This window comes from Passer domesticus, chromosome 24 (assembly GCF_036417665.1).
Source record: "Passer domesticus isolate bPasDom1 chromosome 24, bPasDom1.hap1, whole genome shotgun sequence".
NCBI classification, from domain to species: Eukaryota; Metazoa; Chordata; class Aves; order Passeriformes; family Passeridae; genus Passer; species Passer domesticus.
The window spans coordinates 6,018,785-6,046,234 of record NC_087497.1 but is presented as its reverse complement, the minus strand read 5'-3'; the positions used below and the strand labels follow the sequence as shown (position 1 = coordinate 6,046,234).

The 27,450-nt window shown below is 55.0% G+C and overlaps 1 protein-coding gene across 1 annotated transcript in view; it reads right to left on the bottom strand.

The window, feature by feature from the left end:
* RUNX3 (RUNX family transcription factor 3) overlaps positions 1 to 25,960 on the bottom strand; it is a 34,645-nt gene extending 8,685 nt beyond the window's left edge. The window contains exons 1-4 of the mRNA XM_064398451.1: positions 25,700 to 25,960; positions 24,787 to 24,943; positions 20,504 to 20,608; positions 5,359 to 5,523 (exon numbers count right to left, since the gene is read on the bottom strand). Coding sequence (XP_064254521.1) covers positions 5,359 to 5,523; positions 20,504 to 20,608; positions 24,787 to 24,943; positions 25,700 to 25,960 — 688 coding nt within the window. The remainder of the gene's footprint in view (positions 1 to 5,358; positions 5,524 to 20,503; positions 20,609 to 24,786; positions 24,944 to 25,699) is intronic.
* Between the last annotated feature and the right edge of the window lie 1,490 nt (positions 25,961 to 27,450).

Sequence of the window (27,450 nt, the reverse complement as noted above, 5' to 3'; positions counted from 1 at the left end):
CCGTTGTTACACGCCCATGGAGCAGTGCTCTGTATCTGATAGAACCAGCTCACAAACTGGGTGCACGGACTTCCTCTGCAGTCTGAAAAAAAGAACGCAAACCCCAAACCAAAACACAACAACACACAGGTCCTTATCACAGCATCGCCAGGCACCACCTCAACACTGCCAAGCACGTTTGCTGCTCAGTTTGGTGATTCTCCCCCAGCACTGGGTGCTGCCGTGCACACACACACGCGGCCCCAAACCCACCGTGCTGAGCAGCACAAACCCAGCTCCTGGGTCCTCTCCCACCCCAAACACGCTGGGCAGCAGCAGAGCAGGGAAATTCCCAGGTGTTCCCAGCTCGGTGGATCATGCATCACATCTCAACCTCCTCTGCAAACCCTTCCAGATCCATCGGCATGCTCCAATTCTCTGGACCCATCCTTCTGGGGAGGACCCTGCTCCTAATTCCGGTGTGGATTTATGCAGGACCAGTTCAGCCCCACGTCCTGTGCCTGCAGTGTCCTCCAGATCTTACATTAGCTCCTCTGCCTCGCCGTGTTTACCCCCTCGATGTATTTACACGGAGCAATCCGCTCCGCTCCCCGCCTGCCCTTTGCTAGACTAAACAAGCCCAGCTCTCCCAGCTTCCGGCACAGCCTCGCTCATCCCGGAGCCCTCTGCCCGCATCCCCCTGCCCCGCACATCCCGCAGTCCCCGCCGAGCTAATGAATAACGGTGCTAATTGGAGCGGGTGGGTGGGCTGAGCGGGGATCGCGGGCACTCCCCTCCGCCCTGCCTGCGCTTTGCTCTTTACCTGTATTCAAAGGGTATTAAAACAAATTAACAAGCCCTGACTACATAAAAGGAAGCTGCTGGATTTACAACCCAGCCTGCAGCTAGACCACCTTGCCTGCCGAGCAGGTTTGGGCCAGGCCACGTCTGCCATGGGAATCCCACTGCGGAGGGGTGATGGCACAGGGGCTCCAGGAGCCGGGCAAGGCAGGGCACCCTGGCTGGGGCTGCCCACCCCGCTCTGAGAATGGCACTGCGGATCCCAGCACACTGGAAAATGCCGTGTTAAAGGCAGGATGGCACCCCTGAGGCAAATTCCGAGGGACTGCTTGCTGTTCTGTAGGGATGCAGCACCCTGAGCTGTGGCTGGGGTTGGCCACATGTCCATGGCACAAACGCAGCGGTCGCGGGTGCCTGGACTCTGTCCTGGGGGAATCTCCTGCCCAGCGCTGCTCTGTGGCTCAGCTGTGACAGTTCCCTGCCAAATTCACTGGAGGGACGTCACAAATGTAAAGGAGAGGAGCAGAAAAGCAGTTTAAAGATAGACACAGAAGCCTGAAAGCAGGCAGGAAACCCATCTCGAGCGTGTTCCTTCCTTTGAGGCTGAAGCTGAATCCCACAATATGTTTTCTTCCCACTAATGCTTGCCTAGCTTCCTTTGGAAACAATTTAGTCGCTGCCCGTGGTAGAATGTTTTTATCCATTAAGAAACGGATATTTTAAAGAAACCATAAGTCAATCTGGACAGGGATTAGGAAGCAGCAATTCAGTGTATTTGCTGGGCCCATAATTCAGGACTTAACCTCAGAGCAGCCACGTTGCATTTCGGAAACAATAGGGGCATTTGCTGCCTATGCCAAGAGGCTTCTTAAAAGTAATGTAATACTTTAAAAATGTATATTTAAAAAGAAAAAGAGAGAGAAAGACTTGACTTTAAAGGCATATGATGAAGCATTCTGCTGATGATAAAAATGTTGTGTTTGCCTGAAGTAATGGATAGGGAATGAAGCTGAGCAAATTCCAGATCAGGAGATCTGAGGCTCTTCACCAGTAAACACAGAGTCTCCCCAAAACCATTCCACGGGCATTAGGGCTAAGAGAGGCTTGCAAAAGGATCTGACATTTACTGTCCTCCCTGTGAAATCAAGGGAGTTTGGCTTCTCTGGGGCAAAAACAAGAGTGTGCAGGGGAACGTGAAGTGCCTCAATCAAAACAGCTCTCTCTGGTACCGAGGAGATCCAATCTAAAATCCCTTTGCAATTGTCCTGGTGAACACAAGGCCCCTCCATGCTGCTGGACAAGGCACACAATTGCTTTTGAGTGGTTGAAGATGTTTCCACCACAGAACTCGAGCGTGGGCGGTCCTGCTCTGCTGTGCTGGGAACAAAATGGTTCAGCCCGAGCCACCGCTGAAACACAGGCAAGGGAGGACACAGAGAACTGGGGGCTGCTCCTGGGGAGGACGTGTGTCTGTCACCAGCCCACCTCCCCTGAGCCAGGGGGCCCCGAGAAGCAGCTGAAGGCAGACAGCAGAAGTCCCTTTAACATCTTGCTTCACTTCTGAGAGCTGCTTGATTTTTTTAAGCTAAAAGGCAAAGCTCGACTGAAGCAGGCACGCAAGGCTCTGGCTTCGCGTGCCCCGTAATAAGGAACCATTTCAAGCCATCCTAATGACAGCTTGGTGTCTCGCTGTGGGGATGGCAGAGCTGGGATTGCAAACACTCACATTTTCCAGACCTCTCTGGAGAAGCATTGGAGCAAATCCTCAACAGAGGCTCTGCTCGGTTGAAGCCTGGGAAGCAGAGCTGGATGGTGATGGGGGTCTGCCTGTCTGACCTGCCCAGCACTGGGCCAGATTCTCATCACAGCTACAGGGGTGAGCCCAGAGTTACCCTATTTACTCCCAGAGCAGCTCAAGTGGGAATGAGATCTGGTGTGTGCAGGGTTGCCAGTGTCCATCCAGTTTGGGGACAGGCATGGGAAGGGATCAAGTCTCTGCCCATGTGAGCGGGGCAAGGCAAGGCCAGAGCCACTGGAATACCCTGGCACTGGAGAGAGCAGGATCCGACCCGCTCGGTATCGGAGCCGCACTCTCTCCTCCCGTGTTTCCTGGCATGCCCTTCAGAAACCATCAGCTTTCTCTTACCAGGAGGGTTTTGGTTTGAGACCATCTAACCTCAGGATGATCATTTTACATGGGGGCTATTTATAACCTCCAGGGGCTGCTTTCCTGAAAGCCTCTGCGAGTGGCTGAGGGCCAGACCCTTCTCCCACTCCCAGCGGCGCCCTTGCCATGATCTCCACCACGGCCACGGCTTTCCCTCCTCAGGAGCAGAGACTGGACTGGGCCAGAGCAAGCACATCTCCCAAGAACTCAAATTCTCCCGAAGACAAACAGTCTCTTGCCTGCCTAAAAAAACAATCTCCGTGTGCTGTGTGCAGGGATTTGAGGTGCTGGGTTCCCCCACAGTGGTGGAGGCTGCTCCTGAGCATCCCAGCTCCAGCCTGCTTTTGCCAGGAGTGGATTAGGAAGCTTGTGCAAACTGCTTGGTCAGCAGAACAGAGAGGCTGAGCACCCCTGGCACACAAGCAGAGGGAGCCAGGCACTGGTGGAGGGAAAAACCTCCCCGTGCCCCTCTTAATCCATGCACAGGGATGCTAAAAACATTAACCTTGGGAAGCACCCCATGAAAGATAGCGGGGGCCGGATGAACCCCAGCCTGCCCCACAGCCCCTGCCTGCTGGTATCTCATTCTGCTTCCCACTAATCGGCCTCTCCTGTGTGTTACCCAAGAACGTGCCAAGTCGTGAGAATTACAGGCCTGTTAACTCCCGTGTTGTTCTTGGCACGGGCCGGGCTCCACTTGCTCGGGTAAAAATTATGATCTTTGTGAATAAGCCGTGTGTGTGTGTGCGAGAGAAAGAGGGGTTTTTAAAATGATGATTATGATTGGTCCTAGCCAGAGCTGTGTCAAAAGGACAGGGCTGAGATGAAAATTACCGAGCTGCTCCTGCTCCGAGTTGCGCTGGTAGGAACCCGCAGTCATTTTAAGACGCTTCCTCCGACTCGGGAACAAGGGAGCCAAGAGCAGAGCGTGCACAAACCGCCTTTTGCAGCATTCCTGGGACTTCGGATTCACTCCGCAGGAATGATTTCAGAGGCTAATTTTGTGTGTCTCCACTCCTGCTGTCACTTGACATTTGGGAATTTGGCAGGGGCGGTAGCTTGTGGCCAACTCCATTTTTTTTCTCGTTGAATTTGTGTCATCACCTGATTCTTTGCTCCAAACGGCGCTCTTTGGGTTTCTGGCACTGCAGGGGGCTGTGCTAATTTAAAATACAAATCTTTTTTTCTTCCCTCAAGAATCTCTTTCTTTATGATGCAGCCAACAGGACAAGCCTAGAAAACTCTTTCTCTCTCTCTTGCTTTTTTAAAAAAATCCAAGTGATAGTCCTACACAAAATGCCCGTGTTCTTCTCATAAACCTTGCTAATATCAATGAAAATTCCAAGCGTGGAGATTTGCATTTCAATGAGAAATAAATTAAATTTTCTCTGTAATTTTGGGTTGGGAGGAGCGGCGCAGCTTTTACAGTTCGAGTAACATTTTCAAACATGTTTTTACACCCAAAACCCCCTCTTTGCTAATGACACCAAGGCTTTCAAACAACCATATCCCTTCTGAAAACGCAGCACAAGGGTTTTGGGAGCTTTTTATATGAAACTTTCCCAGAAGGGCCTATTCTCACCAAAATTTCAAATACAGACAGCTTAAATACTGTTCCTTGAAGCCCTGTTAGTGCCTCTGCTGATTTCTGAAGGAAAAGAACCCGTGAGACTAAAAGTGCATGGAAAAGCAGCCCAGAAAAGGACAGGAGAATGGTCTCTTAATTCATCCTGGTGGCATCTGCTTGTGCAGAAAGACAGGAGCAGCACGGGAGCCAAGATATTTGAATGCTTTGCTTAGTTTAGGACTGAAATTTGGGGATTAGCAGCCTGATCTCTGTCAGGTAACTCCAGTGGCAATTCCTGCCCCTGTCCTGGCAGCAAGCTGTGGATTCCTGGGGAACGCCCAGGGACTCGGGCGCTCTTTGCCGCTGGCAGCTCTGGGAAGAGCAAAGCTGTGTGTGTGTGTGTGTGCCCGTGCAGGTGTGCATCCGTGTGGGGAATTATGCTGGAGCTGGGCGAGGGATCACCACACTTGGCACCCGCACAATGATAAGAAACCGTTGGGATTAGCATGTAAAGCACGGAACACCCTCTCTGGCTGATGCATAACCATAGCGCGGCTGCCTTCATGTCAGAGGAGCTGCTGGGTTCAAAGGGTGCTGCTCTCACCTCCCTCACGCTCCTGCTGCTCAGTTGTTCCTCAAAACCCAGATCTAATGATGCCAAAAGTGACTTAATGGGTGCGAAAAGGTTTCCAAGGTCAAGGAATTTACACAAACCCCTCCCTGGCTCCTCAGCCAGGGGAGAGGTGGACTCCAACTCTAAAATCCCATGCAGAGGGTTGTTCCCACTCAGCCATGCCAGGAGCACGAGGGTTCAGGGGTGGCACTGGGACACCCAGGTGGTTACCTTGGATTGGAGTTTGAGCCTGGGAGCCGAAGTGGCTCGGGGTGCTGAGGGATCCACGGGGGTTGGGTGTTGTCGGGGTGACTCTCATGGACTGGCGCAGCCGTTCCAGCTCTCCGTAGCGGTCGGTGAAGGGTTTGGCTTGGTCTTCCAGCTTTTGTCTGTGCCCTGGAACATGATAAAAGAGTCTGGTATCTGATCAGCTCCCCTGCTGGTTACACAGGGAGCCAGCACAGCCTCTGTCTCTGTGGTTTGCTGTTACTCACACAGGAGAATGGGTGCCAGCCCCGGCAGAGAGCAGCTCCCGGGGCAGGTGGACACAGAGTGACCCACAGGGGAGGCTCCAGATCATCCAGAGAGTCTCCAGCCAAGGAGCTGGATCAGGATGCCCCTGCCTGACTGACCAACCTCCATCAGCCCTCACCGACTCTCAACACGGAGGGGAGACATGTGCAAGGCATGAGAAACCATGTCCTGGCAAAGTGGGGACTGGGGAACCAGCAGACACTGAATTTTAAGTATTTTCTGCAGTGTTTGCTCATTGCTTAAAGAACAAACTCCCATCTTACTCCAGCCCCCTCCCAGCTGTGCCCACTCAGCTTGGTCAGAGCGCCGTGGGGCTGCAGGAGGGGCAGGAGGGATGGGATCAGCCCTCACTGGCACCACACCTTGGCCACCTCACTTTGCTTCTCTCTGTTCCTCCTTCCTCCCCTTAAAACGGGCAGACTAATCACCCACCTCCCCCAGGCAGGGCAGCAGCTAATGAGCGTTCATAAAGCACTCCCAGCTCCTTAGGTAGCAGCTGCTGGCACAGGGCAATAATTATTAAATTTATGCTAATTGTCCCGAGGCGAGAGGAGCATGAAACGCACTTGATACATAACTTTCACATTTGACTGTATTAATCATCGCCAAACAGCTTCGCTCTCTCTGGACCGGATTCCAGTCTCAGTTACACCCGCACAAAGCTGGAGGGGCTCCAGAGGAGCCTCAGCTTTACATCAGCGCGGGGTTCAGACCTTGGCTTCTCCTTGTTCTTCCCCTGCCGCAGCCAGAGTGCCCCACAACACCCCCAGCTCTCTGCACCTGCCGCGGAGGGACCTTGCCCAGGTGGCACCGCCTCGTCCCGGCACCATCCCAGCGCTCAGGGGCACTGGAGGTGTGCAGGCACGCCGGGAGAGAGGCTGGGAAGAAACCCTTCTGCAGCACTTCAGAGAGCTGGGCCTTATCAGATCCTACAGCCCGACGTCCACCAAGCCAAGCTCGGTTCTTGGTGGCTTCTAAAGAAGAAAAGGAAAGCAAAGCAGTGTGTTTAAAAGGTGATGAAGGCAGGCAGCTCTCACCCGCACGCCCCTGCCCTTCCCCCCAGCATCTGCACGGCTCTGTGAGCGGTGTCAGTTTATAGCAAAGTCACAGAAGGTCCCCACACTTCCCCCTCCTTAAATCCAGCGTCTGGTTATCTCCTGATCTCCCACTTGCCTGGCTCAGGCTGTGCTTGCCAGGCTGGCTGTGAGGATGCTGGGATGGGAGGGAAGCTCCAAGGGGAGCTCACAGTCCCAGCCGAGCTCCACGGGTGTCCCACCAGCAAACCCCTCCCAGCCACAGATTCTGAGGGGCTCTGACCCCTCTCTGCTCTCTCCACATCCAGGTGAGCCCCATCATCCCCTCCAAGCTCTATAATCCCCAGACTTCCAGAGATGTGAGAGTCCAAACCGAGGGAAAACGTGGGGAGGACGAACCCAGCAGAAAGCAAAAACCCAGCAGTATTTTGAAAATGTATTTCCCCTGCTGTGAGAAGTAAACCAAGGAAACCTCAAAGCAAGACCATAAATGATCTATTCTCATCTCTGTGTGTCCCCAGACCTCAGGCACCTCTGCATTATCCAGGGCCTTTGGAGCTGTGAGCAGCATCTGTCAATGGTGCTTTCTCCAGGGGAAAAGTGTGTGCACTGAGATGTCTTGTTTTAGCCCACATTTTATTATTTCACTGTACATTTAAGCACAGAAGAGGAAAAACAGTGTTATATTTCACATTTACCCATTTTTTGGGGGGTAGAGCTTCGCAGGAAAGCCAAAAAGGACTTCAAAGACCAAGTTCCCCAGAAATCTAATGAAAATTAAATTCTCTTCTTCTATCTCAGCACAAACCCTATCCTGTGGTGTTATCTGGCATGTGACAGGGAAAATCCTGAAAAAACATATTGAATTATCTCTATGCTGATAATGTTTGTAAAGATTATTCAGCCATGCAGCCCCACCAAGGCCTTCATGTGCCTGTGTCATGCTGCACTGTGGTTACTCTGATGCCCGCACTGTCTGAACATGGGCACAGCCCCGTGGGCTTTGCCAGCACCCTCCAGAAAGGGCTGGATTGTGGGGAGACCCAACAAAACCCCCCAAACCCCTGAAACTATCCTGCTGAAAAGGAAGTGGAAAACTTGACGCAAATGTAAGTCAAGGCAAAGACAGGGATGGTGGCGTCAGGGCTCTTCCCAGCCCCTCTCCAGTCTGTGTCCCACCCTGTCCCCACATGTGGGACCTGGTAGCCTCAAACCCTGTGAAACAAGGCAGAGAACGAGTTAAAAACCACCAGCTTGGCCCGCCAGCCCTCTTTAGCTCAGGCTGTCTCCCCAGGACTTCCTGCCGCTTGTCACTTAGGGCTGGGGACGTCAGACTTTGTCACGCAAGAGAGAATCGCTGTTAATGGGTTTCTTTCATCAGAACAACCTGAGCTTTTTAATTTCTGCAGCGGTTGGCTTCATTAAAAGCCCTTCCCCATCTGCCCACAGCTGTCACGGAGAGGAAACCAGTGAACAATAGCTCATACCTTAGAGAACAGGAAGGTGGTTTCTACCTTTGCCCAAGCACTGACTCAAAGCCTCCCGAAGCCAGTGGGCGGATTTTCACTCGACTTCAAACAGCCCCAGCCCTCATCCCAAGAAATCTGTCTGAGAAGCCTTAATCACCCCAACCTGTGAATTTTGGGGCACAAAAGGCACTGCTGGGGTTGGAGATTCTGCGCTGCATTTCCAGCTGGGCCACCACTGGCTCGTAGGTCAATATTTACGGAAACAGCAGAGCCCAGCATGGTCAGTTGGTGGCTGCTCCTGACCTTGGGCACTCCTTGTCAGCAGAGCCAGGGTTTTAACGCTGGATTGAGTTTCAGAATCAGTTAACTCCGGTATTGAACGTGACATGATGTAAACATTGACAGATCACCTATGATCCTGATGTAATAACAAGATCTGTATCAGCATATCAAACAAACTATTCCATTGAACACTTCCCAGCTGGAAGAGCCGACGTGAATTTGACACTTTAGGCCAGTAATAAGAAGCATACTGGAAGTTTTGGGTGTTTCCTTGGAATGCAGACAGCGAAACAGTGTGTGCCACACGAGCTCAGGCCCTCAGAGCTATGATTTAAAGACATGCTTTCTGCATTAAAATATTTCAAAGACCAAACAGAGTCTGCTCTTCCTTCTAGGAGTGTACAACCTGATGTGGCTTCCCAAGCTGGGACCAGGATGGGGTTTCCAGGCTGTGGAGGGGGAGTTCCAAAAGCAGCTGATTTCCTCACATTACTGAGATACAGAATATAAAGTTGAGCAAAGGTAGAAAGGGGCTCCAGGAACTTCACGGCTCGAGTGACACCAAAATCTCAGAGCTGAGAGATTTGATTTAAAAGAGCTCCCTGTGGGGTGAGTGGAGCCCCAGTTCCTGGATTTCTCTGTAGATGGAGTTCGATGGGAGCTGAGGAGCTGCACAGGCTCCTCGCAGCCCTGCTGGGCTCAGAGCTGGGTGTCACGCTCATCCCCAGCCCCCGGCTCAGCCCCGTGCTGCCGGCAGAGCAGATGTTGGGAAGTGGCTTGGCCCTCCCCGGGAGCCTGGCTGCGGAATGCTGGCGGCAAGCTGGAGCGGAGGAAACGCCGAGGGACGTTCACGAGCACACACACGCGCTGCAGATCACTGCCTCAGCTCCAGACAGGAGCAGACAGAGCCACGAGAGGGTGGCATGGGCTGGCACAGCAGCTTGAGCCACACTCAGCCTCCTTCAAAGCATCCAAGCATCCCCCTGGCATTCCACCATCCTCCCACCAAGGCTCTGCTCAAATATTCCCAGCCTAACTCCAGGGCTGAGCCAAGCTCACCAGGAGCAGCCCCTGCACATAAAGCCATGGCTTAGTCTCTACATGTCCCTGAGAAGGGACCACAAGAAAGGAATCAGCAGTGGATAAAACTCCGTCTCAATGTGCAAAACACCTTTCAAATCCCTCCCGTAGCCCTCGACATAGGTACTTCAGAGAGACACGCCAGTCCTCTGCAGAGGCTGGAATTTTTTCCCAGTCTGAGTCTCGGCTAGACTATCAAGTCCCAGCATGTGCTCCAGAAAGAAGCCACATGTGAAACTCCTGTGTTATGGGAACAGCAGGCCTGTCCCTTGCAGCTGGGCTGGTTTCATCTTTGCACACCTCTAACACAAGGCAAGAACGTGGCTCAGGCTCTCCCTGGAATCCCACCTCCAGCTCTAGGCCTGCCAGGGGAAATGCCCAGCCAGGAAGAATTCGGAGGAGCCCCACGGGCAGGGAAGGAGGGAGGGAGGGAGGACAGTGCAGAGCTGGGAGCTGGAAGGGAGCTGGAAGGGACTCAAACGTGACGCAGGATGACGGAGGTGCCCTCCGAGCCCCACTGCTAAAACCAGAGCCCAGGAGTTCACAGGAGGCAGCAGGAGGGAAATGTTGGGAGGCACCGTCCCTTGTGCTGCTGAACAAAGTCAGGCACAGATAACTCATTATTCACATGTTTGAAGTTGGCCTGCTTACGCCATTTGGAAGGAGAATCAGTCACGGCCGGGCTTTGCTTTGGTTTCCTCTGGCTTTCGTGAGACACTGCTGCTACTGTCTTTCTGCAGCTCGGGGAGAAAGGGGAGTGTGGCGCAATGCGCCCCGGCTCGCTTGTCCTGGCACAGCCTTCACACCAACAACCAAAGGAAAATAATATTTAAAGGGGTGGGGGAGAGAATTAGGAAGGGGGGAAAAAAAAAAGAAAAAAAAAAAAAAAAGAAAAAAAGGCTGCTAATTTATAAAGCTTTTTTAGCTGGTGGTGGTCTGAGATGAATTGGCTGCCTCTAAAAGGATGAAAATAAATATCCCTCTTTTTGAAGGAAATAGGCTGGCTCCAGGCCAGCTGGCAGGAAGCACAGAGATATGTTGCATTTACAGTAGGTTTTTTAGTGTCTGAAGCTCCAGCAGCGGGAGAGATGTTCGTTCTAGGCAGGCTGGGATTGATTAGGAGGCTTTGGGAGCCCCTGATCTCCTCTCGCTCCTGGGTTAGTGCTGAGACCTCGCCTCTGCCTCTCTCCCTGCCCACCCTGTCTCTGCTAAACCCTGTCAGGGCCTTTGGTTGTGCTGGGAGACCCCAAAACTGAGCCCTCTGGACGGAAGGCAAAGCAGGGCATTAATCTCAACAGAAATCCAGGGTAGTGCTTCCAAAAGCTCCAGGCACCCAGGAGCTGTGGCCCATTCCCAAATCAAAGGGAACATCACGCCCGAATTTCCACACAACTGTGGCTCAAATGCCTAAAAGGATACAGGATCCCTATTCCCAGGGTTTCAAGAGTCTTTCTGGATTTGCAAAAATATTTGAAGCCCTTCAGAACACAGGGAAAGCTGAGGGTATTCTCAGCAGTGGGTAAAATTCATCAGGTTTAAGCATTCAGCCCACTTGTGCCTGCTTAAAATCCCCACCAGTGCTTTCCTGCCTTTTTCCATCCAGGGTAAGGACTCTGAAAATCTGCCCCTGAGACTGCAGAGTGAACTGGGTGGGGGTTAAAAGTTGTGATTTACAGATATGAAAGCTGCAGCCCGGGTGTCACAGCGCAGCAGGTGGGTGCACATCTGCGGGAAATCGGGCGGCTTTCAGAACAGGCTGCAAAACCACCAGCCCTGACAGCCTCTCTGCACTCACTCCCCACTCCAGGAAGGCAAAATTCACTGATGGGCTGTCATCTGGGTCCCATGGAATCAAGCAAACTCTCAGATTGCAGGATTTCTGAGCTGGGTGCTGGGAGGAAGCAGACAGATCTCAAGGACATCCAGCTGCTATTGCCTCAGCCGCGGCTGAGATCAGATTTTCAGATTCCATAGATCCATGGAGAGATGCCAGCCCCAGTGAGTTCTGCTGCTATCTAACAACCTGGACTGGGACCTACCAGTAGAGCTGGTTTCTCCCAGTTCACAACCTGTTCCATTAGGGCAAGCACATCAAATTCCTCGGGGTGACACGGGCTGAGGACACTGTGCCCGGGATGGGGAGGACCAGCTGGGAACGCGCCGTGGTTCAGCTGATGGAGCTGAGATGTCCCTGCACTGCGGGGAGGGAGCAGCAGCTTGCCAGCCAGGCCTGTGCCCTCAGGAACAGACTGGAATTTTCCCAAGGTTTGAGGATGCTGAGCGCTGCTTTTCCCCTCAGACAGGGCAGGAGCTGAGCCTGGCATTTGAACACTGATCCCCTCGGTGCCAGCACTGAGCTCCAAGCTCCATCTCCAGAGCCTGGCTGGTGTTACCCCGCTGGATAATGACAGTTCCTGCTGAGCTTTGCTCTGGAAGGAGGAGCCCCAGGGTGATGGCACCTGCACAGCACCCTCATCCTCATCCTCATCCTCATCCTCATCCTCCCTGCAACGCTGCTCCCCAAAGCCAAGGCAGCAGAGCTGACCATGGGGAAAGGGGTTCCCTGCTCCCACATCTGATTTGGAAAGGGGAACCTCCCAGCACAGAGGTTCCCATCCCACTGCCACCATCCCCAAGAGGCTGGGAGGGCACCAGGGGCACTCCCTGCTGGCCGTGTCCCTCCTCTTCCTCACCTCTCTGCCCCGCTCCCACTACAGCACGCAGAGACACTGGAAAGAGTAAGAGAAAATAAAAATAATGCAAACTCATGTCTGAGCCCCTTCCGCTGCAGGAGGTGATTTATCTGTGCCTGCCTGCAGGACAGGTGACTGCGCTCCGGCAGCGGAAGAGAAGGGTCTTAGGAGCTCAATTTCATTTCACTCTGAGTCAAATCCTCTTCCTCCCTCCGCCACATCATTAAAGTGATTGGTTGCACTGATAAGCCCTTTCGGGAGGGAGAAACAAGATGTGTCCTGCCTGACGTCTGATGTGATCTTGTGGTTTTGGTTGATAGCTCTGGTCCTTTAGCTGTTGTCTTCCCTGAAACGAAACTCGCCTTTAGCACTGGCAATTTTTTTTCCCCTCTCTCCTTTCCAATCTGTGACTCTTGGCTGTGTCCTCCCGAGCTCCTGAATCCTGCCCGAAGGAGCTGGGGCCACGCTGCATTAATAACCCTGCAAATCCTCCCTGCCAGCCTCCTGCCCGCCAGGAATCACAGACAGGTAAACTGAGGCACGGGGCAAAATGCTGCTCCTTTGGGGAGGAGCAAAGCTCACCAATGGCCTTGCTGCAACGCTCACAAAAATTCCTTTTTGGTGCCACCTGCATCCCCTCCCAGCCCACTCACCCTCCTGCACAGCTCCCTTCGGATCGTGCCGCTGGATCCAGCAGGAATTTCTTTTGTTGTGTGTTTGAATTTGAGTTTCTTGTTTGTATTTGAATTTCTTGTGCTGTGTCTTTGAACAGCCCCTGACACAACCCGACAGAGAGCACCACCAACATCCTCCTGGAGAAAGCCTTCAATGCAACTTAACCCCCCAGACATCCCTCAGTGACCACCAGATCCCACCAGAAAACCCTTCTGGTCAGTTTAACCTCGCCCAAATACAGGACCCATGCCCATTTCTCCATTCTGAGTTATTTCCAAAGCCACCCCAGGGCCAGCTTTGCCTCTTCCACCCCGGCCGAGAACCGTGCCCTGGGGTTTTCCCAAAGCTTTCAAAAGCAGGAGGTGTTGCAACCAATCCCAACAAAGATTCCTTTGTAGGACGCAAGCAAAAATAATTTCCCTGTTCTGACTCCCAATATTGCTGCACTTAGGAAATACTGGTGGTTTTCAAGTGAAATGATTGTGAAGTTGTTACGCAGCAGACGATTGGAAAGGAGAGGTGGAATTTACTGCATGTGACGAATAAAATAATTGGAGGAGTGCATTTACTGGAGCCCAGATCGTTCCAGCTGCTCTGCAATTCCTTTTGAGGCCGGATCACAGCCCCGAGCTGCAGCACCAAAGGCCCTGGTGATGCAGAGCCAGCGCTTGGAGCACTCTCAGGAAAATCTCATCCCTGCTCTGCCCGGGAATTCTCTGCTCCCTGGTGTCCCCTGGGACACCCCCATGGCCCCTCTCCCACTGGGGCTGGGGGTCTTGCACAGCCCCACCACAGAACCCAGAGCCAGGCTGGGTTTGTGCCTGAGGGGTTTTTATCCACCCCAGGAGCTGAGCCCTGATTCCCAACGGGACATCCCAGAGGGGGAAAATTCCCCCTGGGAAATTTCCTTCCTTCAAGATGTGTTAGAGATGGGAAAACAGGCAGGGACATCTCCTGTGAGCCAGCACTAATCTGCAGAGGCTCCTGCAGGAATTGAGGAGCCCTAAGGATCCCCCAAAGGCTCCTGAATGAATCAAAGAGCCTCAAGGATCCCCCAAAGGCTCCTGAATGAATCAAAGAGCCCCAAGGCTCCCCTAAAGGCTTCTGCAGGAATTGAGGAGCCCCAAGGCTCCCCCAAAGGCTCCTGCAGGAACTGGGGAGCCCCAAGGCTCCCCCAAAGGCTCCTGCAGGAATTGAGGAGCCCCAAGGATCCCCCAAAGGCTCCTGAATGAATCAAAGAGCCCCAAGGCTCCCCCAAAGGCTCCTGCAGGAACTGGGGAGCCCCAAGGCTCCCCCAAAGGCTCCTGCAGGAACTGGGGAGCCCCAAGGCTCCCCCAAAGGCTCCTGCAGGAATTGAGGAGCCCCAAGGCTCCCCCAAAGGCTCCTGAACGAAGCAAAGCCCTCCCACTCCTCCAGCAGGGCTGGATCAGCAGGGCTGGATCAGCAGGGAGAAGCAGCCAGCCAGGAGCTGCACAGGTTCCATCCCACAAGAGCAGAGGCTGGAGCACAGCTGGGACCAGCCCGACGTCTGTGAGCAGCACCAGCCCAAGAACACCCAGGGCACTGTGAGGATGGCCCCAGGGTGGCACACAGCAGGGCAGGAGCGATGCCACAGCCCCAGGACGGGCACACAGAATTTCCTCCCACAGCCTCAGCCCTGCCAGGGCTCAGGCAATAGGGAAGCCATAAAGGGCCACTCAGGATTTCCTCCTCTTCCTCACCAGGGATGAGAACAGCGCTCCAGAAGTGGGAATCAGCTTGTTTTAAGTACTGAGTATTAAATTAGAACAGATTACAGCAATATGACATAGACAAATCGCCGCTCAGGAAGAGCTGAGGTCATTTATTTATTGAAATTATCTTGGATTGATTTTGTTGCATTTTTTTCTTCTATTTTTTCTTTCTTTTTGCCATTTCCCCCCCCCCCTTTTTTTTTTTTTTTTTCTTATTCCCAGACAATCTGGGAACTGTCTGTGTATTTATTTCTAGCTAAGGACAAGCAGGGGAATAAAACAAAGACCTCAATAATACCCAAAACTATCACCCCACGGGAGCACTTCAGCACGGAGTCTGCTTTTAATTACAGAAAACATCTCCAGCTCAAGTTTTACGCAGCCCCACGAGGGAGCCTTTGGCCAAGATAAAGATCTGGAATTGGACAATACTGGCACAACACACCCCTGTCCTGGGTCTCCACTCGAGCTTCTGAGAGGCACAAGACTCTCCAATAATTTATTCTCCCAAATCTCTGAGGAGGAATGTGCAGAAAGCACAGGATCTCTGCCTCGAGGTGCAAAACTCGCCCGCAGGAATATGGGAACAAGGGATCATTTTGCCCCTGCTCCTCTTTGGCCCCCATCCCATAACCCCGCTCCATCTTCCTCATCCTCAGCTATTTTAGGCAGACCCACGCTAGTCTGCCTCTCAGTAAATCCCAATTTCCCTGTGTCCCTGGATTGGGAGTATTTTATTTCACCATCTCCAGGTTCCTGGGGCTGCTGTCCCAGAGAACATCATCCCAACCTTCCCACAGAGCTCCCAAACCAACATTTCCCCTTTCCAGTCCATCTCTCTCATGGTTTTGTGGGTTTTTACCTCATATTCATGCCAAGAATTCGCAATACATGGGGTGAGGGCAACCAGCACTGTGGGGACAGCGATGCCACAAACATCTTCACAGGAGGGACCAGGGGGTGCCACCCCCTGCACACCCCAAATTCCCCATGTCTGCACACCCCAAACTCCCCATTTAATTTCTTCACACCCCAAACTCCCCATGTCTGCACACCCCAAACCCCTGTGTCTGCACACCCCAAACCCCTGTGTCTGCACACCCCAAATTCCCCATGTCTGCACACCCCAAACCCCTGTGTCTGCACACCCCAAACTCCTCATTTAATTTCTGCACATCCCAAACTGTTCATGTCTGCACACCCCAAATTCCCCATGTCTGCACACCCCAAACTGCTCATTTAATTTCCGCACACCCCAAAGTCCCCATTTAATTTCTGCACACCCCAAACCCCTGTGTCTGCACACCCCAAACTCCTCATTTAATTTCTGCACACCCCAAACTCCCCATGTCTGCACACCCCAAACTCCCCATTTAACTTCTGCACACCCCGAACTCCCCATTTAATGTCTGCACACCCCAAACTGCTCACTCAATTTCTGCACACCCCAAAGTCCCCATTTAATGTCTGCACACCCCAAAGTCCCCATGTCTGCACACCCCAAAGTCCCCATGTCTGCACACCCCAAACTGCTAATTCAATTTCTGCACACCCCAAACCGCTAATTCAATTTCTGCACACCCCAAACCCCCCATTCAATCTCCGCGCAGCCCCAGCTCCCCTCTCCCCGCTCAGGGCTCTGAGCCCCCGTGCAGGGAAGCCCTGGCCCGGCCGGGGCTCTCGGAAGCCGAAGCCGAAGAGCAGCGGCGGTTCCTGGAAGCGCTCGCACGGGGGAGGTGAGAAGCCTTCCTTCCCACCCGCTGGCGACGTGACAGGGACAGCCACAGCCCGGGGGGGCCAGGAGCCTTTTCTGGGGAGGGAAAAGCCACCACGGAGGGAACCTGGGGCCGGGCAGGATGGGCCCAGGCAGAAAGAGCTGCGGGGAGGAGGTGGGAGAGGGGATGAGAAGTGCTGGGGCCACAAACCCCCTCCTCCTGTCCAAGCCACGCTGGGGACACGTTTGTGTCACTTGCTGCGGTCACACCAAGCAGGGACGCGACCAAAAGCACCAAATCTCTGATGCACACCCCAAAAATGGACAGGGCGGGAGGCACCAACAACCAGCACGTCCACAGGGCTGAGCAGGGAACAGGGGGGACACAGGGACCCCGTGGGGGACACAGGGACCCCGTGGGGACACAGGGACCCCGTGGGGACACAGGGACCCCGTGGGGGACAAATCCTCCTGGGCTCCCTTTCCTCCCCAACTAGGACAGCAGCAATGGGGTGGGAGTCAGAAAGAAAGGATTAAATCCAAAAGGGATTTAGAAAGTGGGGAAAGAGGTTAAAAAGTGAATGGTAGCATAAAAAAATATATAGTCCAAGAGGGGAGAAAAGGAATCTAAAAGGGGAAAAAAGACTTTGCACAAGAGTTCTGGGCAAAAAGGGGCTGGAAGGGAGAAAGGAAAAGTGAGAGCAGAGAAGGTGAGAGCCTTGGGAAGGAAAGGAAGGAAAAGGGAGGGGAAGGGAAGGCGGGCAGCAGAAGGTGTGAGGGAGGCCCTGGGGATGCTCCCTGTCCCCAGGAACAGGCTGAACGCCCCTGTGCAGCCCCAGCCCCTCAGCACCCTCGTTCTGCCTGCTGGGGATCATTCTGCAGCAGCCGTGGCTGTGAGAGGGCTCTGCAGCAGGGCTCCTGCTGAACACAGGGCTGCAGAAAGGGGGGAAAAGAAGGAAATTCCACAGGAAGTTCAAATATTTTATTACTTCCTGTTTGTACAGAGTATGTCAACACTTGGCACCCGCTGTGCTATTTGTTTAGAGCTAAGGTGCCAACTTGACAGAACGTCCTTTTTTTCCTGTCCAGATCTAACCCAGGGAGAGCTGGAGCAGGAGGAGAAAGAGCTGGGAGCGAGGGGCACTGGAGCAGCTGAGGAGGGGATGGAAGGGGATGCTGGTGCCACCCCAGGGACCCCACGCAGCCTCCTCGTGCCCCCCTGCCCCGGCAGGCTCTGCCCTCACCCCGCACTTCCCAGCCACCCCCACGGGCCCTCAGACTCCTCAGAGTCTGATCTGGGCTCGGGCGGAGTTGAAAGCCTCGCTCAAGGGCTGAGATGAAGCGATGGGCCAGGGCTGGAGGATGAATGGGATGGCCAGAGGTGGAGCCCAGCCACAGGCTGGCCCCAAACCCCACAAGGACGCTGGCTGGAGGGATTCTGCTGCAGCTGAGAAGACGCTGCCCGGGCCTTTCCCAGGGTACCAAGACAAATGGCCAATTCTTTCCACATTAAGGATGGGTTTTGTCCTCTCCACCAGCCCCACATCAGCCTCCAGCCCTGCCCAGTGCTCATCCTCACACTACACACCACGGCCCGTCTTTTGAAGCCAAAAAGAAGAAAAAAATTCCATCTATTTTTGTGCCCACACATATATACACACATGTTAAAAAGTGTATACAGTATGTATACATAGAAATAAAAATTGCAGTTCCTGCCGGCAGCTCTCACCTCCCACAGCCAAACGAGGCAGAGCAGCCCCAGCCTCGGTGTTTGGCCCAAGGTGGGGATCACCAGGGCTGTGCCAGCCCCAATGCCACCCCAGATGCCAATGGTGGCACTGCCAGGGTGCCCGGGAGCCACCCAGTGGCAGGTGAACCAGGGAAAGCAGCTCGGCTTTCCAGGATCATTTTACAGCTGCTCTTTCCACACCCAGGGTTGCTGCAGAGCAGGAAGGGGAGAAAGGTTATTTCTTTTTTTTTTTTTTTTTAATTGTTGTATTCATTCGAAAGTGTGGCAAGAAAGGAATTATTTTTAAAATGTTTTTTTCCCATTGGAAATTCATCAACCATGAGTTCAAGCCTCAGGGTCAAACTGGGAGCCAAAACATGACCAATAAATCTATGATTCCCTGAAAAAAAATTCCAAAATAGCCACAACTGGGTCTAAACCTTTTCCATCAGAGATTTATGGGTTGGGGGGTGCAGGAATGGGGGAGAGATCAACCTCTGGGGGCCACACGAGGCAAAGGCACAAGCAGCAAATAACCCCCACACAGATCTCCTCAAGGAGCCAACACTTCCAGCACAATTCGAGGTCCAGAAATCACCACAAAACCAAAAAGAAAACCCCAGAAAAACGCTGCCCTTGCAGCTGGGCCGTGTCCCAGAGCAGAGCAGGACAAGCTGCTCCATCCCCTGACTGCCAGGGCCTCCGTATCAGAAAACTGCAGTGAGGGACGGGGAGCTCTGGGGTGAAATGCTGAAATTCAGGAGGAGCAGGTGTGATTCACCAGGGTTTGGCTGTCGGGGAGGCCAAACCGAGCTCCGAGAGTAGCAACTATCTCACCTTGTATTATTATTTATGTATTCCTGATGATGAGGATGATGATGATGATTATTATTATTATTATTATTAGAAAGGCGATCTGATGCAGCTGATAAGGGGCTGAGCCAGCAGTCAGGAGGGTTGGTTTCTATTCCTGACACTCCTGGCAGAGTTGTGAAATTCCCTGCCCAGCCCTGGGGCTGAACCCCAGCACCCACCACGACCCACAGGTGCCCCACACCAGGGACCTGCCTGATGTTTCTGGCTTTAAAAAAAAACAAACCCACAACAGCAGCGTTGGATTTCCTGCATTCCAGCCTCTAAATCCATCCTCGACGGGCTCCAAAATAAAATCAAGGAGGGGGGAAAATCCTGCAAAGCCCGATGCAAATGAAACCCCCTGGCCGAGGCAACAGCCTCCACCTGGCCTGACATCAAGGGCGCAGCGACAGCATCAACAGCAAATGTTTTTGAAGGCGTTTTTGGAAGGATCAAACCGCTTCCCCCCGTGTGGGCACTGCAGCCTGGCACGCAAAGGGAACAAACTCGGCTTTATAGTCCCGGCGTGGTGCTGAGCCAGCAGGAAGGCCGGAGCCCCCCAGGGACAGCATCCCCCCACACAGGGGGGTCCCACAGGGCAAGAAATCCTCGTGGCGAGAGGAAACTCCTGCGGGCAGCTGCGAGCAGCCCGACGCCGAGAGGCAGCCCGGGCAGGGCAGCTCCCGGAGCCTCCCTCAACCACGAGGCACCATCCTGCCCCCGGGAGAGCCTCCCCAGCACCGCAGAGACGCTGCTGCGGTCGCAGAGTGTCTCTGGTTTCTCCAGGCTCAGCCCCCGGCCGCTGCCAGCCCCAGCCTTTGACAGCCCGAAAGCGAAACCACCGCGAGGGCGAGGGGAAGGAGCTCGGTGCCAGGGCAGACACCGCCTCAGCGCCCAGGGAACCTGCACCGCTTTTATTTTAATCGCCAGCGATCAGCCCCCGAAGCCGAGCACAGATCTCGGGTTTATAACCCCCCAAGCCCCGCTGTGCAGCGCCAGGCTGGGCCCTGCGTGCTTTTGCCATGGAAGCCCAAAGAGTTCTCCCAAAATCCCAGTGTGGAGCTGTGAAATTGTCCCTCCAAGATGGGTTAGGGAGCTATAAACCATCCCTCCGTGATGGGCCAAAGAGTTTTCCCAAAATTCCAGTTTTGAGCTGTGAAATTATCCCTCCCAGACGGGTCAGGGAGCTGTAAACCACCCCTCCGCGATGGGCCAAAGAGTTCTGCCATAATTTCACCTGGAGCTGTGAAATTATCCCTCCAAGATGGGTCAGGGAACTATAAACCATCCCTCCTCGATGGGTCAAAGAGTTTTCCCAACATCCCAACCTGGAGCTGTGACATTATCCCTCCAAGATGGGTTAAGGAGCTGTAAACCATCCCTCCGCGATGGGATATGCGGCAGGAGGCCGGCAGGGAGGGAGGGACACTCGGGAAAACCCGAGCAGCCATCGGTGCCACCCCAACGCCACCCCTGAGCCCCGTGTGCTGCATCCCACGGCCACGGAGAGCTCGGAGGCTGCACCCCCTCCCCACAGTTCCCAGAGCTGCCAAACCCCAAGGCCAGCCCCTCACTTACTGCGGGGCTCGCGGGGTCCGTCCACGGTCACCTTGATGGCTCGGTGGTAGGTGGCCACTTGCGTGGGGTTGGTGAACACGGTGATGGTCAGGGTGAAGCTTTTCCCTAAGGAGGGTGGGGAGGGAGGGGAAAAAAAACCGAACAGAAGTGAGGATCCCACATGGGTTCAGCTCTTGTGGGAGGGAGAGGCTGCTGCGGGAGGGATCCCGCACACATCATTGAATTTAACGAGCCGCGATCGCCCTGGAGCCGCTCCAGAGCGGAGCCGGGGCCTTCCCGCACGGAAAAGTCACTCTTCCCCCTGGCCTGCCCTGTCCCGGTATCGGCCCCTCCGTCCAGGGCACCTCCTGGGGTTTTCCCTCTCGGACGCTTCCCCTTTTCTGGGGTGACCGGCCCTGGAGGAGCGCTGGATGCGGGATCCGCTCCGGGCAGCCGGGCCCTTGGGATGCTCCCTTGGGATGCTCCCTTGGGATGAGCCGGGAGCAGCCCCAGGGGATCAGGGCTGCTCCCTGTGCTGTTCCCACCTGGAGGGAGCTGAGCTCGGCCTCGGCCGTGAGGGCACCCACGGGAGAGCCAAAAACCGGGAACTGCAAAATGGGAACTGAATCCGGCCAGCAGACAGAGAGCTCCGCAGGGACTGTCCCCTCTCCCAGCCCTGCCCGGAGAGCAGGAATCTGCTGCCGGGAAAGGGTTTTGGATACCCCCGGGGAGGGTTCCAGAGGTGCTTTTGAAGCACCAACCTGTCACTTTTTAAGCAAATAAAAAATAATTTTTTAAAAAGTGCCAAATTTTGCAAGGAGAGCCCCCGTTGCCCCAGCAGAACAAGTTTCCACCCACAGCCTGACAATGTCTTTGTCATCACAGAGGGTGTCACCAACCCTGACCCCAAACCCTTCACCTCCCGCAGCCTCACCCCAGCCCCTCTCCCTGGCCTGGCTGGGTTGGATGTCCGGTCCGGGTGAGGCTGTGAGAGAACAGAAACCCCCAGGAAGGGCCTCAGCTCTCCCTCAGGCTCCCCAAATTCAGGAAACCCTCGGCTGGAGGAAGGAGGCTGCACAAACCACCGTGACCCAGCCCCAGCAGCGATCCCTGCGGGATTCCAAAGGCACCAGAGGTCTGAGCCCCGGCAGGGCAGCAGCTCTAAACCTCGGTGTGATGCATTTCTGCTCCTCCTGCCTTTATTCCACACATAAAAGCAGTAAGGAACCACCTCCTTTCCCTTTTCCCCTGGAGCAATCGGGGGTTTTCAGATCCCGACCATCGTCTCTCGACAGGGTCGGACCTGAGAATACCCAGAGAAAAAACAAAACAGGATTTATCCAGATAGGAGGAAAAAAAAAAAAGAATAAACGGAAAAAAAGAAATTTTCTCCTCTGGAGAACATCCTGGAATTATCGCAGGTGGGACAGCTGCTCCAGGGAGCACGGAGAGGAGGGAATGCGGGTCCTAAAGGCGAGAGAAATCACCAACCCCGCCTCGCCCCGGCTTTCAAACCGGGACAGAACAACGCACAGACCTGCAGCTCATTTTCTGCACAGAGAGAAGCCTTTGGGAGGGCAAAAGAAATGGAATTATTCCATTCTGAATCCCCGAGGATGCAGCCCCTGCTGCCAACCTGCAGGGACGGGCTGAGCCCGCGGAGGATCGCGGAAAAAACAACCAGCACCGAGGGTTTGAGGGTAAAACAGAGCCAGAGCACGGGCTGAGGAGGATGAGGAGCGATTGTTTAGGGGATTTGATAACGAGTGATTATTTGGGGAATTTGATGAGGAGCGATGATTTAGGGAATTTGATGAGAAGCGATGATTTAGGGAATTTGAAGGGCTTGCAGGCAGCCTGCGGCAAAACCCGGCTGTGAGGCACAGAACCCCAGACCCGAGCCCGGCACCTCCTGTTTACACTGCATTAATAGTGATTTATTTATTATTATTATTATTATTATAATCTTGAATATTTTATTCTCCACCTGACACAACCTCCCTGGCCCGGAGTCCCTCGCTGCAAACACAAACCCGGCCCGGGCCGGTTCTGCCTCTCTCAAAAACCCTGCCCTGAACCGAAAATGACGATTGTGCCCCAGCATCACTTTTAGTCACTTCCCGCCTTCTCAGGAAGCCGGCCTGGGGTTTCTCATCCCCAGCGTGCCCCGGCTCCGCTTCCCGGGGCTGGACCGCGGCTCTCGGGCGGCTTTGAGAGCCCCGGGGGGGGATTCCAGCTGGGAGAACAGGCTGGGATAATTTTCATTTTATACAGCTCAATCTGAGTAAAAAAAAATCTGATTTTTTTTTTTTTAAATCTTTGTCTTGCACATGGAGATGGGAATTTTTTTTTTTTTTTTTGGGGAGGAGTTGAGAGCGGCTCTTCGCAGCTCACAGCGCCGGGGAATAATCCCTGACACCTTATTGCTAAAAATACCCAAATCGGGCTCGTTTCAAGGGGTGTTTTCCCAAGGAGAGCCGGGCTGCCCGGCTTTTCCAGGCTCCTGCAGCTCGGCAGGGCTGGGGCAGGATCCGTGTTTACGGATCCACACGTCCTCGCTTCGGATTTACACAAACATTTGTACACACACGGGGAAATATTCCACAGCGGCTCCAAATTCCTGCCAGAATAAATGAAAGCAGCACCGGGCTGTCAGGGCTGGAGCCAAGCAAGGCAGAGCGAGTGTGACACCCGGAATAAAAATTCAATAGGGGCGATTTTTTCACAGCGAATCGCTCTGAGAGAGCCCCGTGCAGAGAAAGAGTGAAAACCACCTTTAACACGGCGAGAAAAACCCACGGAGCCCCGCTGGGGCTGCTCCTCTCTGAGTGTGACAAAGCCTCACCCCACACGAATATGTTAAAAAAATAAATTAAAATAATTAGCGCTCGAGTCCCGCCCGTTAGAGGCAGCGGAGGTGCCGTGCCCGGGGAAGGAGTTTATTCACCCGGAGCTTTATGAGCCCCAACTCCTGCTCATTCCGAGCTCGAGAGTGCAGAGGAAGCAAGTTAATAATGAATTCAAGAGTCACGCTGAGATTGGGTTGCGCTCAGTTTGGAAATTTGCGCGAGGATGAAGAAAAAAAAAAAAAAAAAAAAAGGAAAAAAGCCCAACCAGAAAGAAAAGAGCTTAAGAGAATAATTGATTACAGAAATGAAAGCTTAATTCATAAAAGAAAAACATTTTCCATCCATCAACCTGCAACCAGTTAAGTGGAGAGTTTTAAAGAAACTGCAACATGGAGAAGGAGCCAACAGGAAAAAGGAAATGTATGAAAGAATGTAAACTATTCAAGTTTCATAAAGAGGAACAAGTAAACAGTTATTACATGCAAATAATTCCTAACATCACTGCTTTTAATTAATGCGGAGAAGTCAAAATATATCTGACACTGTGTGTATACATTTGAAGCCTTTGAGAAAGTGCTGCCATATGGCCATTAAAATAAAAACTTCTTATTTGGGCTCAAATGGAGCGCTTCGATCTGCAGCGTTCACTGGCCATGAAATGCTGCAATTCTATTTTTACCCTCGGAAGCAGGTACGGGGAGGGAGGGCAGGCAGGGCTCCGTGTGCGACATTTCCAGGGCTTTCATTTCCCTCTGCTCGGGTGGCACGGACGGGTTTGTTTGGAAAAGCCGGGAAGCCAAATCGCCCTCCTGCCTTTCCCTGCCACGAGCGGGGGGGGAAAGGAGCAAAATCCGCCCCGAGCAGCCGCAGCTCCCTCCAGACCCAGCTCCGCGTTATTATTTCACTTCAAACTCTCGATTTTCGCTATTTAAAGCCGAGCTGCCAGGTGGGGTTTGCTCACCGAGCGCCCGCCGCTGCGCGATGGGAGAAATCGGGGAAGGCTCGGGCTGGGGCCGCCTTGTTTGCGTTTAGATGGATTTATAGATATTTAGATATGTTTATGTCTGTATTTTAATTTCTTTTTCATCTGCACCGCCCATTCCCGACACCTCGGCAGAGCAGAAGCCCTGGGAGGAGCGAGGCAGAGCTGCCGGGGCTGCTCCCGCATCCCTCCCGCATCCTTCCCGCATCCCTTCCATCCTCGGGAACCTCTCTGGGGCCGGGGAGCTTCTCCCGGCAACGAAACCACAGTTGGAATAAAATATAATATAGAATAAAATAGAAAAATAACAATAAAAAAATAAACGAACAGAATAAAATTTAAATATAAAGTAAGAACTGTAAAATATAATAATAAAATAACGAGAAAGGAGAGAAACTTTTTTCTTTTTTTTCCCCTAAAAAAATAAAAAAAAAAAAAATAAAAAGGCCAACCATTTCCTGGCCGGTACCTACCCCTGCCGCTTCTCCCAACAAATCTGAGGTCGTTAAATCTCGCTACTTGGTTTTTCATCACGGCAGAGGCGTTGCGCAGCTCCGCCGAGTAATTCTCGTCGTTCCCCGCCATCACCGTGACCACGGTGCCATCGGGGACATCTCCGAGCGCCACGACCTAGGGCAGGGCCAGAGCATTTCAGGCTCCAATCCGCCTCCCCCGGAGCCAACCTGCGCTGCGCTTCCCCCCCAAACCCGCGCAACAAAAAAACCCAACCCAAAGCAAAACCAAAAGCAGCCCGAGCCCCCGAGAAAAGCCGAGGGGGAAGGGGAAAAGAGTCCGAAAAGGGTTAAAAGCAGACGGGGGGTCCGCGGGGAGGGGGTGAGGGGGGGCTCAGCCCACCCTCGGCCCCGTCGGAGGAATCCGTGCGTTTATTTTGTTGGATTCGGGATCAAAATAAAGCGAGCGAGGCCGCGCAGCGCCGGGCCCGGGGAAAGGCGCTCAGCCCTGCCGGGGAGCGGGGCAGCCCGGTCTGAGCCCCCGAACCCTCCGGGCCCCGCTCCCCTCGCCCAGCCCCGGCTCCGGCTCGGCTTCCCCGGGGATGCCCAGCCCGGGCTGCCCCGGGAGCCCGGCACCGGGGCTTCAGCTCTTCGCTCGGCTTCTGGCAGATTAGATCTGCCTTCCCCGCCTCGCTCTCCCTCTCCCAGGAAGGTAATTAACCTCCAGCTCATTAAACTTCAAAGTTGCCTGAGAGCTCCTAACTGTACGGAATATCTAAGATGCCGTGACCGCGGGGCAATGCGGAGACTTGATTAAAAATAATAAACCGGGCTGTTTGATTAAAAATAATAACCCGGCGATGTCGGGAGCGGTTCCAAGCGAAAGGGGCGGAGGGCAAAGGGCGAGCGGGCCCCGTCGGGGCTCGGCACTCACCTTGAAGGCGACGGGCAGCGTCTTGTTGCACCTCCAGTGCGACGGCAGCACCGAGCACAAGAAGTTGGGGCTGTCGGTGCGCACCAGCTCGCCGGCGTGGTCGGCCAGGACATCCACGACGGAGCGCACCTCGGGCCGAGCGCGGCCGCCCGCCGCCGGCGCCGCCAGCGCGCCGCTGTTCTCGCCCATCTTACCGCAGGGGAAGGCCGTGGACGGGGGAGTGAAGCGCCTGCTGGTGCTCGGGTCTACGGGAATACGCATCACAACGGCGGGCGTCGGGGAGCCGGGCGGGACGGGCGGGCACCCGGCAGGGCTGGGCGGGCGGCGGGGGCGGCGGGGGCGGCCGAGCCCCGCGCTGCCTCGCTCCGTGCCGGCGGAGCGCCGTGCTCGGCGGGGCGGCGCGGGGGAGGGGGTCCCGCGCGGCTCCGGGGCTGGCCGCCGGTGGGTGCGCTGCGTGCCGGGTGCCGGTGCCGGTGCCGCTCCCGGTGCCGCTCCCGGTGCCGAGCCTGAGCCCGAGCCCCGCTGCCGGCTCCCTGAGGCCGAGCCCCGCTGCCGCTCCCGGTGCCGGCTCCCGTGCCCAGCCCGAGCCCCGCTGCCGGCCCCGCCGCGCCGCCCGGTACCGTATTTACTGCCGGCCCCGGCGGGGCGGGGCGGCCGTGACGGACGGGCCGCTCCGCCAATGGCAGCCCCGCGATGCGCCCTGGCCACGCCCACCAGCGCTCCGCCGAGGTATGGAGGGCGTGGTTATGCACAGAGGGGCGTGGTTAGTACATGAGTGGGTGTGGTTATGGCGAAAAGGGCGTGGTCTGCGCAGGACACGCCCCCGCGGCGCACGTCGGGGCTCCGGTGGTTTCTGGCCGCCGACACCGGGGAAGTTTGGGGTGCGGCGGGGCCGGTCTGGGGCCGGAGCCGCCGCCGCCACCGGGGAAGTTTGGGGTGCGGCGGGGCCGGTCTGGGGCCGGAGCGGCTGAGGACACAGCCCGGCCCCGCCGCCGCCCGCGCCCTCCCCGCGGTGCCGGGACCGCGGTGCTCCACGGGCAGCACCGGCACTCGCGTCCCCGGCGGGGGATTCGCCTCTCGGGCTGCGCTGCAAACCGCCCTTCCCAAACCTCCTCCTCCTGCCCTCCCTAAAGCCGTGAGCCGCCTCATCGCCGGCGGTCTCGGGCCGCCCGCAGCCCCCGGTGCCCCCGGCAGCTCCGCCGGGGCTGCGGCTGCGGGCAGGGCCGGCGGCTCCGGCCGGGATCCGCCGGCGAGAAAATTCGTGGCGAAGCCACCGGTTCTGCGGGAACGAACACAACGGAGGCGGCGGCTCCCTGCGCCCCGCGGGTGCCCCGGACCGCGGGGCGGGCGGGGACAGAACCGGGGCAGAGGAGGAGGAGGAGGAGGATGAGGAGGTTGCTGTGCCCGCGCTGCTCCCCGGGTGTTTCCCGGTGCCGGCTCGGTCCTACGGTGTTTGCAGACCCGACAGGAGCCGGCCGGGCCGCGGCGTTCCCGGCTCCGCTCTGCCCGGTTTGAAACGCAAATTTCTTTAAAACAAGCCAAAATAAAGCCCGACACCAGAAAATCCTCCTTTCGCTCGCTAATGAACCATCTTCCTCCGCGGGCCTCGAGGGGCGAGCCCGGGCCGGGCTCTGCCAGCCCCGGAATCCCCGGTGCTCCTCCAACAACAATAAATACATATTATTTTTAACCGAGGAGCGGCGGCTCCCGGCCCGCAGCTCCCGTTACACCGCGGCAAGCACCGGGATCCG